General features: G+C 40.9%; 1 protein-coding gene across 2 annotated transcripts in view; it reads right to left on the reverse strand.

Moving 5' to 3' along the window:
- Positions 1 to 313: 313 nt before the first annotated feature.
- The window catches only part of NRPC1 (nuclear RNA polymerase C1), a 209,708-nt gene continuing 191,371 nt past the window's right edge, over positions 314 to 18,650 (reverse strand). Inside the window, exons 25-28 of one of the 2 annotated variants that reach the window (XR_015542205.1) lie at positions 14,964 to 15,168; positions 10,758 to 10,960; positions 7,044 to 7,211; positions 314 to 629 (exon numbers count right to left, since the gene is read on the reverse strand). Coding sequence is in view for 1 of the 2 variants with exons in the window: in XM_087385582.1 (XP_087241708.1) it covers positions 10,754 to 10,960; positions 14,964 to 15,168 (412 nt within the window). In the remaining variant the exon portion in view is untranslated. Of the gene's footprint in view, positions 630 to 7,043; positions 7,212 to 10,753; positions 10,961 to 14,963; positions 15,169 to 18,650 lie in introns of those variants that run through there. The other variant, XM_087385582.1, reaches the window with a different exon arrangement.

The following is an 18,650-nucleotide window of genomic DNA, read 5'->3' on the forward strand; positions in this document are numbered from 1 at the left end:
TTATATCAGTATTAGAATAATGCATGTGCGGTTGAATAAGTGTCTTCCTGGAACCCTACCTTTTCAATATTTTTCCATGAACGAGATGCATAGTAGGAAATAGTGGACTCCCATTTGATATCAACAAGCAATTTTATATACCGGAGGACCAGGACCAGTTGGCAGAGGGGGGGGGGAAACTCAGCTGACAATAGCTCTAGTGAAGGTTGGCATAGTACACACACACACACAAAGAGAGAGAGAGAGAGAGAGAGAGAGAGAGAGAGATTTGCAGATAACATTGATCCAAATAGTCATATTTGGTTTTCTCCTCTGTCAAAAATAATCAAACATGGTCTTTGCATTCCTCAGACTAATATCATTTTACAATAAAGAATATTCTCAGACCAATATCGTTTTACAAAGAAGAAATAAGGCTTTGCCCTATATCCTCCAATTTCTTATTGGGTTGACGCTTTTTTTTCACTCGCCTGCTAACTCAGAAATCTCCGGAGCAAGCATGTGAATGAACTGCAGTGATTCCACATTGGTCTCAATTGAAGTATGTCTATAATTGTATTGTACAACCAGCATGTCCTGGCCAGGATTATGATTAAAAGACCATATATAACATTTGAATGATTTGAAACCTGGAAAAGTATTTCAATTTTGCTATTAGTATGGACTGCGCATTGATAGAAGAACAGCTTAAAGGGGGGACATTCATTCAGACTCAAACTGAAACCTAAAAGCAAAGCGTAGTTTCTGGGTTAGGACACAGTTTGATTGTCACACTCTCTTTAACTGCACCTATTCCATGACAGCATGATCTTGAGAAGCATGTGGTGTTCTACAACATCGCTGTTATTTCTTTTGTATGACCTCAGCTGGCAATATCCTCTCTCTTAATACAATCTCTCTCTCTCTCTCTCTCTCTCTCTCTCTCTCCACACACACACAATCTCCCAGCTCCTCCCCACACCGGGGGACCTCCCTTCTCAACCCCGTACTGTCACCATAGATGTCACCTGACCCATACTGCTACCATACACCCCGTGATGAGATGGTGATCCCCTGGGCCCTTGCTCATTGTCTCCCACGTGAGGAACCTTGCCTCTATATAGGAGGCCACACCACCAACAGCCAAGAAGGCTTCCACAAGGTAGCCCACATGTCCAAGAAGGGCCTACAAAGGTTGCACTTACGAGACGAAGAAAAGGTGTGCCGGGCAGAAATCCCAACACCACAGATGGCCCCTCTAGAACTATTGGGGATCCCCCTGAGCCATGAACATCCCCCTCACTCCCTCTTAACTCCTCATTTCTCATCCCTATCCCCCCTCAGCCAATTACCCATCCTGAAACAGCCCAAAAGACGAATTGACAAGCACTGAACAGAGGGCAGAAATGTATGTTTGTTTCAGGAATTCCATGAAACTGTGGATTTCTGTCCATTTTGGACTGCTCTCTTTCCATAGCAAAAAACAGCAATCTAATTTTTATTTGCCCTTGGGCCTCATACTATCTCTATAGCTGGGAGCATGTACTTTCACCTTGTAAGGATGAAAATTTTGTAAAAACGGGGGGAGAAAGCCATGTATAATGCATAAGAGATTGCCTGCATTGGTTCCCTGCCAATCCAGCTATAGATTTCAGCATAAAGGCAAAAGCATGCCTTATGATGTACATGGGAAGGCTGAATATTAAAGACCAAAGGACTTAAACACTTCTTGAGGGGTGCCTCATTTTTAAAAAAAGCCCAGGGGATGCAATGGAAGAGTCTAAGAAAATGGAAGTGAAAATCTTCACACACAGCTATCAATTAACGCACTCGTCTATGCTCGACTGACAAGCTACTTTATTTTTCACAACACATACTCATAGCTAAAGATGGCCGCCAAGTACTGGAAGAAAGCAACAAGGTAGAACAGGCACGAGGAGATGTTGCCACTGAGCTAAAGCAATGCCATCACATCGCCGAAGTCACCGCTAATTTAAAGCGCATGTTCAACTATCACGAGTCCTAGAACATCATAGAGGCCTGGAGAGCTAATCTGAGCATGAAGTGTATATACATGGCTGGCCTTCGCAGGCTAGCAGACTGTTGAGCAAAAGGGCTGGCAACTAGCTGGCTGCTGCAAGCTGGAGGCTGGCAGATACCTGGCTATTGCTGGCTGTTATCGCTGCTCAAAGGGGGCAGGAAATGGCTATACTCTGCAGTAGTAGGAGTGGACAAAAATAGCTCCATCAAGGAGGAAGAAGGCTCACAGCAAGGGGCTCCAGGGAGGAGGACAGCTCCATAAAATGGGGTGGGGAGCTGCAAAGGGATGCCGAGCCCTCCCTTCCTTTCACAGCCAAGTGAGGGTTGGGTTCGCCCAGAGGTGGGAGTCAGTTTCCCAAAGAAAGTGGGGGCTGGGTGTCCTTCATGGACCTGATTTGGTGGGCTATGACCCTGGGAAACAGGGCCATAAAATGGGGTGGGGAGTAGCAAAGGAATGCTGAGCCCTCCCCTTCTTTTATAGGGCCAAATGAGGATTGGGCCTTGCTCAAAGGTGGGGACCAATTTTCCAAGGAAAGTGGGGGCTGGGTGTCCATGTTTGAATTTTGAACTGATTTTGGTGGACTATAGCCCTGGGAAATTCCTTTCCCAAATGATGAGTTATGGAGGATTCCTTTGAAACATAGCAAGCTTGATGTACACATGGTCCTTGAGGTGACAAGTGGGTGCATGTGCCAAGGATGGTCCTGCCACATGTCCAATGGTGCATGCTTCCACGTGTGGAAATCTCTCTGTGGCATGCTGCCATGTGCACCTTGCTAGTGCACGTAACTAGAAACATGGCGGTATCAGTTATTGAGTTGGTCAAGCCCTTTCCCTCAAGACAAACAAGCACTAACCGGGCATGGAGATATGTAGGAGTGAAGAGAGGCGCTCCAATACCAATGAAAGGCATAAAAGAGAAGCAACATACAAGCATATTCTACAATAACCGCCAAGAAATAAAAGTAGAAAGGGTCAGGGTCACATACTAAACTCTAACCCTAACCATAGAGGGCCAAGGCCTAGTTAACTAACCCACAATACCATCCCCTATATCAAAGTCATTGTAAAGAGTCAGTAAACCTTGAAATAGATCAGGTATTTCTAGCATGAAATAAGATCCCTGAAGTAGAAGAAACTCCGGTGATGTGAAACTCCGAATGGCAAGGTTCCAAATCCAATTGTGTAACATTACTCGAGAATGACAATGAAAAAATGAAATGGTCTTGGCCAATTCTTGACATTTCATCTTGAGTTTTGTCATCACTTCCTAATCAAAGCAATCCAAATTTGGTAGGGTCGGGCTACATCTACAACAAAATTATGTATACGAAGCTATACCACAGCAAGGGTATGGATAAAAAGGAATCAACTTATAATGCCAAAGGTAGACCATACAAAGTGGTAAGAGCGCAAAGCAGAGTAAAACATGGACAAAAGAGGCCAACCCAAACAAACAAAGATTCAAGAAGAACAACTAAGATTCCAGTTCTTCACAGATCCTCTCTCTCTCAGCTGACGTTCAATCCAGCTGAGTGGAGCAGGTGTTCAACAATAACACTGTGCATCTTTTTTTACTCCACCACAAGGATTACTTATTAGCTTCAGCCTGCTAGATTGCCTTGGCACACTGACGTCATCTCTGACAGATGGTCAGAAAAAAGATGATCATTTTTCTCTAGCTTACACAGTACAGTGGCTCAGCATTAGGCACTTGACTTCAGAGATGGGCAGATCCATGCTGTGTCAACGCTGTTCTTCCCACAGAAAGAGTCTAAGCATTTTTAATGGGCATGTACTCATCCCAGGTGTATTCACAGAGGGATCGTCCACTTGATATCATTTCCCTTGTGACTCTTACTTGGGGAGCCTCACCACGAGATTCTTTATTCTACAAGGCTGAACCATTTACCTGAACTGGTCCACTCCTGCTGCTCAGAGATCTTCAGCTATGATCTCTTACCACTTCAGTAACTTCGCATCCACATACCAATCCTAGCCCATATTCCCATAATCCTTAGCAAATAGTACCCTTTGGAAGATCGTCTCTAGTATCTCACCTTGGAGGATCCAGTATGCACATTGCAAGCAGGTCAGTGACAGGGAGGTTTTATAAGAGATTTGGTCAGAGATTATTCAACACTCCGGCCAGTGGGAGCTGCTAGAATACCTAGTCGTGTAGGATTAAGGCATTAAATTGATGGAGTATGGCATGAGCCAGTGCTGCATGACTTGCCATTCTGCCCCTGCTCATTAGCTATTTTGGATATTGCCCAAAAGTGGAAAACACTGACTCTGTTGATTCTGTGAAATACCATAATGTATCCATACTTTTATCTTTCCTCATGTTGTAATTTTAGGGTTCGGACTAGCATTCGCTCTCCCATTCCTCATACAATTTGTTGAGAAGCGATACACTTTCGTTTCTTTTTCAAAAAAAGAAATAGGAATCAAGCAATCAGAATTGGAATGGAAGCAGTGGAAGCAAGATACAAAAGACCATAAAAACAGAGACTACATACATACATACATGCGCAAGCATGCAAGCATGGATGCACACAAACATCTTTTTTTGTGAAGCCCATTTGTCATTATATTACAAAGAACAGTCCCAAATAATGGGGCCACCAGCTACAAACATCAGAAGATATCATTATATGACAAGAAAGCAGGATAGTGCATGGAGACAATCATAAAACGATTGTCATAGCAATGCTCGGAAGAACTGATATTTAGATAGAGAGAGCTCACCAAAGACCCGATGATTGTGTTTCTTCCATAGTGTCCATAGTGCCCAAAACAAACCCAATTAAAAAGAAGAGCATATCCCTGTCTTACTGGATGAGAACCAAATAGCCAAAATTTCTTGCCAAAGCAAGCACTGAGGAAACGAGCTTGAAGCCGCTACTACAACAACAGCAAGAAATCATGAGACTCTGAACAATGCCAAAGACTCCCGTGGAGACAGACATCATCGACAAGTGGCAGGAATAATATGACAACGGGCCAAGATGCCTAATTCCAAATGGAAGAAACCCAAGCATAACACACCATAAGGAAAACTTTTGTCGAAGAGGAAGTTTTGAAGCCCAAATATGCTGCAATCTTTTACGCCACCACCGAGAGGAGCATGTCATAGACCAGATTCGATTGCCATTAAGAGAAACCCAAGGGAGAGGTAGCAAAATCTTATCCAAAGATGCAACCGTGAAATCAGCTAACGGCAGCACATAGTAGAAACGTTCATCCGACTGAAGAACCCAATCTTTGAGGCGGTCGCAAATCTCAAGACGAGGTATTGAATGAAAATCATGGAGCATCTATGATAGTTAATGCCATACTGGCATATAATGTTGTCCCAAAGCATACTGTCTGATAGCTGTTGGAAATGAGATCATCAAGCACATCCTCCACATGGCAGATTCCTTTGGAACAAAGAAAATAAGAGCGGCGAGAATCCTGTAAAGCCAAAGGAGTGTGAAAGCCTTTGACCAATGAAGAATTTCAGCACCCAAAAGTTACCAGCGACAGTGTCTCTACCATTCCATTTAAGCCGGGAATGTATGTGCTTCCAATCAACAATCAGACTAGAGACAAAGGGCGTCTCTTTATTTTGCCATCGATGCGACCTAAAAGAAAGTCCCAATGAGCGGGGTGCCAATGACCAAAAGCTGGAGAAGACAGGTTAAAATCAAATATCTCATCATGAAAATCTATGGCTGATCACCCTAAATGAATTGAGGCATCAACTTCACCTTGTGGGCTAGAATATGCATGTGAATATTTAGGACACTTAGTCGCCCATGCATTTTTGGCATGCAAAGGTGATCCATTGAAAGTAGCCTAAGGGCTTTCTGGCGAAAGCTTGAGTGCCGGAAGAGCTTCGTGATAGTACACATAAAATAGGAAATGTCCTGCTTAGCAAAGAGCATCAAAGGCAAATAGAACTGGATATAGGCAACCAAAATGGATTGAACAATAAGTAACAGATATGCAAAGGCCAGGTTGCCAGTTTCCAGTATTCTAGCTTTTGCTTGAGCATATCGAGAACCTAATCCTTTTGCTAACGGCAAGTGATCGACCACCCGAAGGATAACCAGATACCTTATAACCTGCGTGGGTAAAACAATATCCCCGGTCATAATATGCGATGCCAGGCTTTCTCATGGAGAGGCAAAAGTTTTGATTTCTGAAAATTTACATGCAGACCCTCAGCCAGACCATATAAAAATAAGGCACACATGAGGCATGAAAGATCCCTTTCAGTGTTCCAGGAATCATTTGCATATGCCTGCACAATCAAAGGTTTGCATATATATATATATATATATATATATATATAACTTGGAAAATCGGATAATAATGGCAGCTTAGACTGACAATAAGCTGCGCAGGCATGCAGGCTGTCTCAAAACAAGCAGGCAGTAAATAATGGACATGATTAGCTGCCGAAACAGGCAATGGAAGGCAGGCCCAGGCTGGAGAGAAAACGTTAAACTGGACAGGAAGATGTGGGAAGAACATGAAAATGGGAAGTCGTGGGAAGGAACAGGCCTGAACTGCCCAGGTTTAAGAAAATAGAAGAAGTCCAAGAGGTAAGTCTGTGGCTCTCATGTTATGAACATTGTGTTTTTAGATCATGAAACCGATCAAAACATGCATTTTAACTCTTATCATGGTTTTAGACTACAAAAAACATGGGAGCATTCATTTTTAAACTCACTGCAGGGCTTATTACAGAACAGTCCTATCTACTATGACTTGCATTCCTATTACTCATTTTGGAAGCTAGACAAGTTTACCATTTTGTCAAAATTCATACCATAAACTCATTTCCACTGCAAAAAGAAATGCTTACAACAACAACATTTGCATACACAAACAAAATGATATGTTTGAATCAGCAAAAATTTCTTGCTAAGCATATACCATGTGGAAGAGATGTAGCAAAACATTTTATATATTATGTCATCTTGAAAAATACAGCATAAGAGTATAAATTATGTACAAGTGAGAGCTTTTACCTTTAACCTGAGAAGTATACTGACAACAAGTCCAGGCTACTGCATGTATAATCCATTATCCAAGCCCTCCTCTGCAAATCTTAAGACATGGACAAAGTTGCTGCATTTATGTGCTATAGTATGAGAGATTGAGAACCACCATACTCTAGCTTGGGCAAGGCATCCAACCTGCACAAAACAACATTGGCAAGTCTATGATGCAAACCTTGATGCGTCAGCAACAAAGAACCAATAATGAGCAATCAACATGATTATATCATTTATGCTTTTGATTGAGAAGCAACAGAATCATACATTACACCCTGTATCCACATGAATCTTATTCTTTGGACCCATATAATACGGTGACCTAAGATACAGACATGTGCTAGATATCTGATATAAGTGCAAGCCCACCAACATTCCTTGATGTATTTTAGTCATTCCTCCATCTCACCTGCATCTTTATAGCGGGAAGAAGTGGCAGGTCACAGAAACGGCTATGTTCAATCTTAGCTTGTCGCACAAGTCTCTGACTATGCATCATGGAGGTGCATGTGTGTGCATGTGGAATAATCCGTGTTTGTCAAAAGTATAGCTAGACATAGGCACTACATATGGTCGTTTGTTTGAAGAGGAAGGCTTTGGACTGTGGATTGAAGATTGGAAGAAAGCCTAGATGAATATGATGTAGCTTTGGGTAATGCTTGGTTTTAGGCAAAAAATCAGACCTTGCATCTGAATTACAGGTCCCATGTCTCATCTTTTGTCTGCAAGGTAGACATGTCTATAATTCATGTTGATGATAGCAAAGCTGCATATTTGTTTGTAAATGTGAAAAAGCTTCAATGTACAGAATTGGAGCTTCATCATGAATATTGAAGTATAAAACTGTCATTCAAATATCATATCACAGCTTATTAAGCAGCATGAATATCAAGACATATTCCAAGATAGTTCATATGGCCCACTCCACAATGTTATGTGGATCATGCCATAAATTAGTGGCCCAGTCTTCTAGCAAGTATAAAAGTTCAAACAATATGAGGAAAATGAAACTGCAAGACAACTTCCGTGAGCACATAAAGATGGGACACATTCAACCCGATTGAGCACCATTGGAAATACCGGAGATCTGTTGCAGGCATACAACCAGTTACCATTCCCATATGCAAGACCACTCATCTTTATCTAGTATATGTATCTATATTGGTTTGCCCCTACCACTTGCCCTCTCAGACAAAGTCTACCATGGGAGAACAAATAAGTGGGGAAAAAGACACTATGGGAGAGGCACAAGAAGATCACTAGAAAATATCATGAGCTAGCCAATTTCCTACGTGTCAATCATTAATCTGTATGAGTCAGAAAGGCAAGGTAGGTACTCCAAGCTAGGTAAGAAGAAATCTTCAAGCACACAAAATAAAAGCAATGCTTCCAAGCGCATCATTCCAACCTGCCAAAAAGTTAAGATCAACGTATTTCATCTGACTACAGAAAATAATGAGCAAACAATTCTTGTGGCCACCTTGGGATGACAAATGCCGTGGATATATCAGAGTTTTACCATATAGGGATTTAGGGATGCTTGAGACATGCGTCGATGAAGATTTGAACAGGAACACTTCTTCTATAGAAGGTACTACCCAAACAACACATCTGGAAAGCTCAATTTACTTTTCCCGTGCTTTTTAATGTTTCCACAATTCAAAGACCATTTGCTAGGTGTTCTGAGCAAAAAGATCCTACTTCGAATTTTCTCTGGACATCCTTCTTCAAACTCAAAAGATGACCCCTTACTGTCAAGCCTTCTTAAAGGTGATGGAAGCTTGTCAAAAATTATCGAGTCTCAGATGCCTCTTAAACCTTGTACAAACAAGGCCCTGCTGCCCTGAGCTCCTTCACCACCTGTTATGTGCTCTCTCCTAGAGTTGCTTTTGGCTATTGCAGTCTTCTCTGCAAACTGTCGGAGTCGAAGCAGATTTCAAACTTTCTTTTTTTCCTAGCATTGATGACTTTAAAAAGTAAAATTCACCAGTCGTCATCGATGCTGTCCTGACAACTTGTATTTATCTTCAATTTAGTGATCTAGCCATATTTGCTAGAAAGGAAGAAAATACCACAATCTTGGAGTTCGAGAAACCTTTCCATATAGTCTCCTATAGCTTGCGAATCCATAAAATATACCACTAGCTGGGTAGCATGTAGATAAGTCAACCAAAATCAATGATAAATTATCCCTGTTATAGATCCTATTACTACTGATGACCTGAATACCACATGCACAACAAATCCTCTAGAATGTGATGCTAGTTTCAATCTCCATGCGGTAGGGTCTAGCGATGTAGTAAGAAAGGTCAAGCTTCAACAATATCATACAATAGAGATTGAAAACATTCAAAAGGGGATTCATAATAACATGTGTAGCATCTTGCATAAGTAGATTACTACTCCTCTTGCTCCAAGGAAAGATACATGCATACATATATTTCTCCTCACAACAACTTGCCCCAATTTGAGAGAGTGTTAAGCTGAAGCTAACTAAGTTTGGATTTTCCCTTGTAGGTAAAGCATTGGCTTTGAACCAATTTCTCCTCATAGTAACTCGTATATGGCCCCTAATACCAATCTCGACCCCCTTGCTATCGAATAGATCTGCAAACTGTTGTGTCACTTCTTCTAGCAAAGACCGATCCAAAAATACTAGAGCAGAGGAACCACCTTGATCTCCAAAGGCTCGATGGATGCCCACAGATTTAGACCCCAAACTACACAGCAAGGCCTTGTTTGCTAAATCCGTAACTCCAAGCTTCACCCGGAGAAGACATGAAGGACGGTCATTGTACTATTTATCACTATAGTGATATTACGGCACAACAAAAAAGGAACAAAACTTGCATGCACAACATCCTACTAAAAGATATCGCCAAACAAAATTTGGGGAAAAAATGGAATGGTCATCTTTGCCATGCTTACAAGACATTAAGAACAGCACAGGCTAGATTACAAACTTCATGCACTTCTGCCTCTTACATCTAGGAGACATACTTGGTATGACATTATATTGCTGACAATCCCCAAGAGCTCACCTTTGATGTCGAACACATTTGGAAAAAGAACACAGATTATAGTCCAGTCTCTGAAATCTTAAGGGAACAACACATTTGGAAAAAGAACACAGATTATAGTCCAACACATTTGGAAGAAGAACACAGATTATAGTCCTCAGTCTCTGAAATCTTAAGGGAACAACTGTAATCACAACTAGCATCTTTGCATGAAGGCTTCTTCTAATCCGTCATGCTTCACCCTGAACAAAGGACTAATGCATCGAGACAGAAACCATAAAAACTCACAAAATGCCCCTTTAACCATATGTTTGATGGAGTCCTCAAAGAATGAGTTGGGGTATGTTGTGAGATTCCTCTAGATACATAAGTTTGACAAGAACACACAGAGAATATATGCCACATACAAGAACATGTCCACACTTCTCTATTACTCAGCAAGCTAATGAATATTGTGATTAATTCTATTATGTGGTGCCAGCATGAGCACACTATCTTTCTTTGTACAACTGACGTGCCACAAGTTCTGATATACTCCAAGATTCATTTGCAAATATATCCAAAGCAGGGACCTTACTAAAATTATATTTCACAAAATTCAGGATTTCTGTGCATGTATAATGAAAACAGGACATTGATAGCATAAGCCTTCAGAAAAAGTGCTTACTTCTGTCTAATCTTCAGAAGTCCAGTGCCAAGTGGCATGGGTATGCCCATTATTATACACTCACTCACGCCTTCTATCTGGTCCAGTCTTCCATGAATGGCTGCATCAAAAAGATGATCTGTTGTTTTTTCGAATGATGCCAGCATGAGCACACTGTCCTTCATCTTCGCAATCCCAAACCTCGTGATCCCCAAGACTTCACCCTAAATTGGTACAAACACAAAATATTAAGTAGTGCACAATAGTCATCAAATTTTCAAACTTGTACGGATAGAGCTTTGACTCTGCATCCCCAAGTGTTCCTAGAGACATTGGTAAAAAGAAGAAAACCGAAGGAAAAATGTGTGAAGAAGAAACGAAGGACCAAACAGGGAGGAGAAGAAAACAAAAGGAGAATTCAGGAGTGACTAACTAAAAAAGCAGGTCAATTTCATGCTCCAGATTATGCCTAGGTCAGCCAGCATATAGAGGCCATACAATCAGGAATTATTAATATCTAGCTATTTCTCATAACCTACTCAACAAATAAGTTAACTCAGCAAAGCATGTCAAAATATCTAATAAAGTATTTCTTCGTCTAATTAGTACAAAAGTGCTGTAATGACAGTTTCTTTATGAGGGTACACACCATTACACAACAACTCTGATGTTGCCTCTTTCATCAAGTATTCTTCGATGACAATATCTATTAGGGTGTTACTACGTGTCACTGCAAAAGTGTGGACCCGCTTCCAAGTTCCTGGCCTTCAAATTCCTCTCTCTCTCTCTCTCTCTCTCCCCCCCCCCCCGTCCCGCCCCAATGTCACATTGTTGCTGATTGAGCCTGGACAGCTTTTGTGACTCGCATGCAGCATGTCATTCGAGACTATGAAAAGAATTATTTGCATAATCTCATGGAGGACGGTGCCAAAGCTAAAAGCACCTGTCAAGAATTGACAGTCAGAAATCTGTCATTTCTGAGATTTATCTCAAGCTGAGGCTGCATTCTATGTCAGGATACTCACTTTCTTCGTTGCAACAATCGTAGAGAACTAGAAAAATGGGGAAACCAGGGCCAGGTTAAGAGCTTTTACTGATAAAGGCTGCATTATAAGAGGCTAACTACTAATATTTGCCGGGTGAAAAAACTGGATGGTACTTTGACCAACTCCAGAGCACAGCTTGCTGAGCCATGTGTTACTTATTTTGCTACACATTTTGGACAGGCTGATTTAAGTTTAATGTCTGCTCGTCAGACCTCCTTACAAATGTTACTCCCGTTCTCTCTCCACAACAGGCATTGCAGATGGAAGTTCCTTTCAAAGAGAGAATTGAAAGATGCCACTAGCGAATGTGGAAAATGGAAGAGTCCGGTTGGATGGTTTGACAGTAGAGTTTTACTTGCAGTATGGGGATGCCATTTCCCCTCCCTTGCTATATATGGTTGACCATGCATGGGAAACCCAACAGATGCTAGCAAGTTGGAAAAAAGGATTGGTTGAGCTTTTCCCCAGAAAACAGTTATGTGAGTCATTTGCTGATTGGTGACCCATTACTCTTATGCCTTGTGGTATATAAACTAGTTGCAAAGATGATAGTGGCTTGCATCAAAGGCCATCTCCATGATTGCAAACTGCTCAGTATGGTTTCATTCCCCATAGACATATCATAGACAATATTGCCAATGCATATGTGGTATCGAATATGCAAAATACACTTAACAGGATGTTCTCTTATTACAGGTGGATCCTGCCAAAGCCTTTGATACTATACAATGGGATTTCATCTCGCTAAATATGAAATCTCTGGGATTTGGGGAGAAAATGCAACATCTTATTTATTGTCTATATCAAGATAGCACATATTGGCAAGAGATACTACTGAATGTGGACTCTCTTTTGTTCCATACGGCAAGGTTGTCCTCTGCTTTGTTTTATGCCCTAGCTACCCATCCTATGTTTTAATATATAGATCACTTGGTAGCTATAGGTGCTTTGCAAGGTTTGGAGATACATGGCAGCAAACCATTGATTGCACAAGCATATGCAAATGATTCCTTGTTCTTGCCTAGGAACATAGAGAGAGATCTGTCGTGCCTCATGCATGCTCTATACTGGCTACTGGTCTGCATGTAAACTTTCAAAAATCAAATCTTCTCCCTCTCCATGAGAAAGCCTAGCATCATATTTTATGGCCTAGGGACATAGTTTTACCCACGCAGCTACCTTGGCTATCCATTGAGATTGACAGTCACTCGTTAGATCCTTGATATGCTTAAAAAGATAGAAGTTGGCCACTTGGCGTTTGCATGTCCGATATCGCATTGTTCGATCCATTTGATGGCATACATTTGCTCTTGATAAAGGACATTGCTTCCTTGATGTCCAGTATTACATATATTTTCTAGAAGTCCCGCTATCGCCGCAAAGCCCTCATGCTGCTTTCAATGATCAGCCTTTGCTCTGCTAAAATGCATTGGGACTAAATATCCTCAATATACACATACAATTTCTGGATCAAAGGGAAACTGATGCCGCAATTTATGCAGCGTGATCAACCATGGATTAACATGATACGGCATTTGATTTTGCATGTATCTTCCTCTTCTTTTGGCCACTAGCAGCCTACTCAATGGGACTTCCTATTCGGCCACATTGAATGCAAAGTAAACGGATGCCCGTTTGTTACGTGCTTACTTTTTGGTTAGAAACAAATACTCTCCCACCTTAAATGGAATGGCAGGGATACTCTTGCAAGAAACTCCTTGCGTGCTGAGAACCTCCATCCCTAAAGCTGTTCTCGCCCCCTTTGGCTTTGCAGGAACCCATCGTTATTACTTTCTTTGCTCTAAAGGAATTTCAAAGGTGAACGATGTGATTGACCCTATTGGTATGGTCATCTCTTTTCCAGCAACAGTGAGATGGTATGCTTTGGGAAAGAACTATAGACCATTATGGCATTTACTATCATAGATGCTCCATGATTTTCAGTCAATTCCTTAAGACGTCTTGAGGTGGTGATTGCCTCAACGACTAGGTTCTTCATTCTGATAATCATGTTCGTCATCGGGGTATTACTAGCAAACACCACGATTGCATCTCTATACAAAGTTTTGCTACCTCCTCCTTGGGTTTGGTCCATGGCACGCACCTCTGGATGGTGTCGGAAAAGATTGCAGCATATATGGGATTCAAAACCCCCTCCGGCAAAAATTCGTCTTATGGTGAGTTTTGATTGGGGTTCTTCCTTTTGGAAACCTCTTAGCTCATCGTCACATTGCATCTGCCACTTGTAGACGATGTCTCTCCTTGAGGGAGTCTATGCCTCATCTCTTCTCGCATTGCCCTGAGTCACGGAATTTCTTCCTTCTATTATAGAACGGCTTTAGGCTTGTTTCTTGAGTGCTTCCTTTCGAAAAACGTTTGGCTTTCATCTAGTCAGGCAGGGTTTTGATCTCCTTTTTAACTGGACTCGTTATTGGGCTCTAATATTTGTCACAAATGCTGAGATCCAAGAGAGTCCAAGGTTCATCTCTTTTGGCGTCTGACTTACTTTTTCTGCAGCAACTTCTACGAGCACAATTTCCTAGTGCTTGCTTTGGCAAGCATTTCTAGCATTTTCGGATCCACCTTGTTAGGCAGGGGTTTGATCTTTTCTTCACTTGGGTTTGCTACTGGGTTAACTCTAGTCTCTATGGAAAGATCGAAACTATAGAGTATATGGTGATCCATCTTTTGCTAAGCATTATTTGTTTCTGGACATCTACGGCAATCATTCTTTGATTGGCTTTAGTGCTCATCATTTGGATTACCCTGCTTACCTGTCATATAAGCTATCTTGTGATGTCGTAGTTTGCATGTTCCCTATCTGGGGACTGCTCTTTGTAATATAAATACAAACAGACTTCACAAAAAGGGTGTGTGTGTGTGTGTGTGTGTGTATGACGTGTGGAGACAGAGATTGCATTCTAGGATGGGACAACAGTTTCCTCAGGCATATGTTTTCTTCAGAATGTCCCTCAAGCAATCTTTATATGATAGTTATGCTGCGAGGGACTTGGATGCTACTAGCCTGGAAGTGTTTTCTGACTGTTTTTGAGTTCTTCTATTAGGCTCTCTTTTGGAGTCTAATGTCATGTACATTGATCTCATGTTTATAATATAGCTACTGGTTTCACAAAAAAAAAGTGTGTGTATGACGTGTGTGCGTGAGCGCAATTGCACCTACCTTGTATGTCATGACATCTGCAAGAAGCATCATATGCCTGATATCTATACTCATGCCATGGCTTGCCATGGTGTATTGAATCTCGTCGATTATGGACTTCCGAGCTGCTTCAATCCCAAGGGTATGCTCAGCCTCAAATATATGGTTGCTTTTCGTATTTCTGCCATCAACACCTTCCGTGCCCATTACAGCTGCCAGATTTGTTCTGCAAAAAGTACACGAATATTATGTTTCTACCATAATCATCTCATTGCCATTAAATTTATGACCTTTGTTTTGTAATTTGCAAGGTAACAAAAACCACGATACCGCCATTTAGGAAAACCAAAAATAAACTTGAATAATTTGAAAAATGTACATGTGTCAAATCCAATAATTTTAAAGAAATGTTTTAAAGGAAAACGTGCATACGTTTAAATCTTTCTAGTGATATCTAATACCTCGACAAGCAACTTGCTAACTATAGCATCATGCATGTGCAGCCTCAATTTCTACATCACTCTTGGGCATGATAAAATAGCATAACAGAGATGTTCGTAACGTAGGCTTTCAAACCCATATCTTCCTATTCAGTATTTTTGAACCTCTAAAAATATAAGGCTTTGACTTTAATGAGCCTCTAAGAGGCCTCCAAGTAAATTTTGGCCTTTTTTCATGCTGTACTATATCTTATTGAACACAATTCTTTCTATGTCCACCACTAAAGTCACTTTTAATGCTTATCAGTTGTAATTTTGAATGTAAAATATGCTACCCTTACACTCAAATATCAAGTTACAACCATAAATGTTAATCAAGCTCTTTGTGGAGAATCATGCTAAACAAATTATGGATCTTTGTGAAGGAAAAAATATATTGAATAACCAACAAAGAGGTTCATGATGGCACATCATTTCGTAGTCATAGCACATATGGAACAAAAAGACCGTCCAACACTCTAACGAACAAACAAACAATAGGGACCTAGTATTAGCAACTTTGCATGACCATAGAACAATTTGCATTGAATAAGTTGTGAGGCTAGAGCTTACGATAAGTTCAATTTGTAAGCCATGCAATGTGCATATCATTGGTGAAGGAATAGAACCTTACGTTCAAAAATTGTCCATAACTAGGCAACTCTCAACAAAAGATTATTCGAGTATCCTAGGGAGCAATAACTCAATCTAGGAGAAGACATAGGAAGAGACCAATGCCAGGATTTTATAGGTTCCACAGGAGAATACGAATCACATCTTCAAATCCTAGGAAATGTGGAACTGCTTGAGATGCTCCATGCCAACAACACTAGATACCACATAAAGTGTGGATAATGCCAAACCAAATAACCATGAGAAGCTTTGTATACCAATGAATAGTCCACCCATCACCAAGAGGCAGAGCCTTCCAACTATACCAACATAGCCTAACTCCAAATCATCCTCTTGTTGATTGGACAGCTAATATGTGAGCCACATGATTCCTTTTTACACGAGTTACACGGTCCATATGATTATGCCACTCGAAAGATTTGGATCACACCCCAAAATGAAAAGTCACTCTCCTAAGCAATCCAACTCCTCTAACATTGTATATACAAAAAGTGTCTCGTGAAGTGACTCAAATTTCTCACAAAGCACCATAGAAACCACACATCATATAGACAAACAAATGTGTCATAACCGAATCAAGTAGTACAAACCTTGCTTAGATTAAGGTCTAAATAAAAGGTTTTTTTAAATATGGCACCCCAGTTATGTTTAGAAAATTGTATATGGTGTTGACCGTTCAACTCTCAAACTTAACCTTCAAATTTCATAGTCATTTTTTTGTGACTCTATACTGGAGAAACTATGTAATCGAAGATTCAACACACAATATCCCTTTCAGCGAACAAATTAGGCATTAACCACTAGAGAGTTGATATGTAGATTGGTGATGTACCGTAAAAGTTTGATGACTTAGACGAAGGTTTTCTTTTCTTTTTTAAAGTGTATAACATCTCAACACATGAAAGAGGGATTGATGTTACAACATGAGAAGAGGGAAAGCCCCTACAAGCAAATGAACTGAATTAATACCATTGTTCTTCCCAGGCTAAAAGTGCTAAGCATTTTTATGGGCTTGACTCAGCCTAGGCATATTTTGAGGGGGACCTGCCACTTGGTTTCACCTTCCTCCTGTCATCCTTTGACTCATAATGGGGGAGGACCTTTATGGGGAGCCCCAATAGATCAAGATTTACTCTCGGAGGCTGAACCATTTGCTTGCCCTTTCTCTACTCCAAGTTCTCAAGGACCTTCAATTGCAATGCCTTATGTCTTCAATTACTCATTCCCACACCAATCCCAATCCACGGTTCCTCTTTATCCTCAACAAATGGTACTCTTTGGGAGATTGTCTCTCGCATCTCATTTTCAAGGACATGGTGTGCACGTTACAGGGACATCATTGGAGGTGAACTGGTAGATGGCAGAAAGATTTTACCTTAGAGGTGGTCAAAGATCAATCACAGCTAATGGGATAGGTGTTTCGTGGTCGACTCTCAAGCTGGGAGACTCAAAGCGCAGATTTTCCTCCATCTGTGGGATTGTAGTATTTTGTTCTAAGGTATAGAATATGGCATGACTTGGTATTATGCCTTCTTCATTGCCTTTTTTGGGAATATTGCCTAGGATCAAAACATAATGATGCTATTTTATTTTGTTATTTTGGATATTGTGTCATAGGATGTTAGGTCGATGTGGACAATCTCTAATCGGTATCTAGTGTACTAACAAGAATACACAATTTAGCATCTACTAAACACCAATCCATCCCAACCTCTTTCTCTACCTTTTCTCGAGGCTGCAAATTTTGTCTCGATTGTTTTTTTCTAGTTTGGATTCTTTGAGTTCGCAATTATTCATGGAGTATTGTTTGTAATTCTTCTCGTGCTGGAACGTGTTTTTGAATTGCAATACGCTAAACCAAGTTTTCATAACCTTCTCCATGTAGGGCGACTTTTTCATATTTCATCGTCCCACCCACTGCGGCAAGGTGAGTGTTATGTCCTTGGTCCTTATATGTAAGTATGTCCAATTTGTGTCCAAGCTTTGATTAATACTCTTTAGATCACCAAATAGTATGGAAAGTAAACCATCTACATATTCCAATCTGTCTTGCAAAACAAGTATTGTTTCTATGCAATATTTCTGTGTGCCATAATTTGAGATGCCTATATGAGGAAAGCAAGAATCCATGGATACTCTAACTCAACTTGGCTCTTGTTCTTTGCATAGTCAAAGATAGCATCGGATACTTTGATAGGAACACAATGTTAAGAGTAGCCACAAAATGATATGGATGATGACATACTGGCTTATGTGATTGATGGTGAAAAGAATCTATAGGCAACGGGATTATAACTGGGTGAAGGAGGGCAACCAAATATCTATAAAAAGCCCTTGTCTCCATTGTTCAACAAGACTTTCACCACTCCAACATCTCTCTCTCTCTCTCTCTCTCTCTCTGTGCACCCAAAGTGCATTCTATTGAGGTCCGACACATCACAGCTTTTCTTAGGGGAGACCGACAAAGACGAGGGGTCACTCTGGACATAGCTTAGAGAATTCACAGATCGATGAGACCGCGTCCCCTGCCACAACGTTAGACAGCTTGGACAAATGCAGATCCGAGATATCTTCACAGCTCACCAAAGAGACACGA

This window comes from Dipteris shenzhenensis, chromosome 15, assembly GCF_047967505.1.
Source record: "Dipteris shenzhenensis isolate YYH24624 ecotype China chromosome 15, Dip_SZ_1.0, whole genome shotgun sequence".
Classification (NCBI taxonomy): domain Eukaryota; kingdom Viridiplantae; phylum Streptophyta; class Polypodiopsida; order Gleicheniales; family Dipteridaceae; genus Dipteris; species Dipteris shenzhenensis.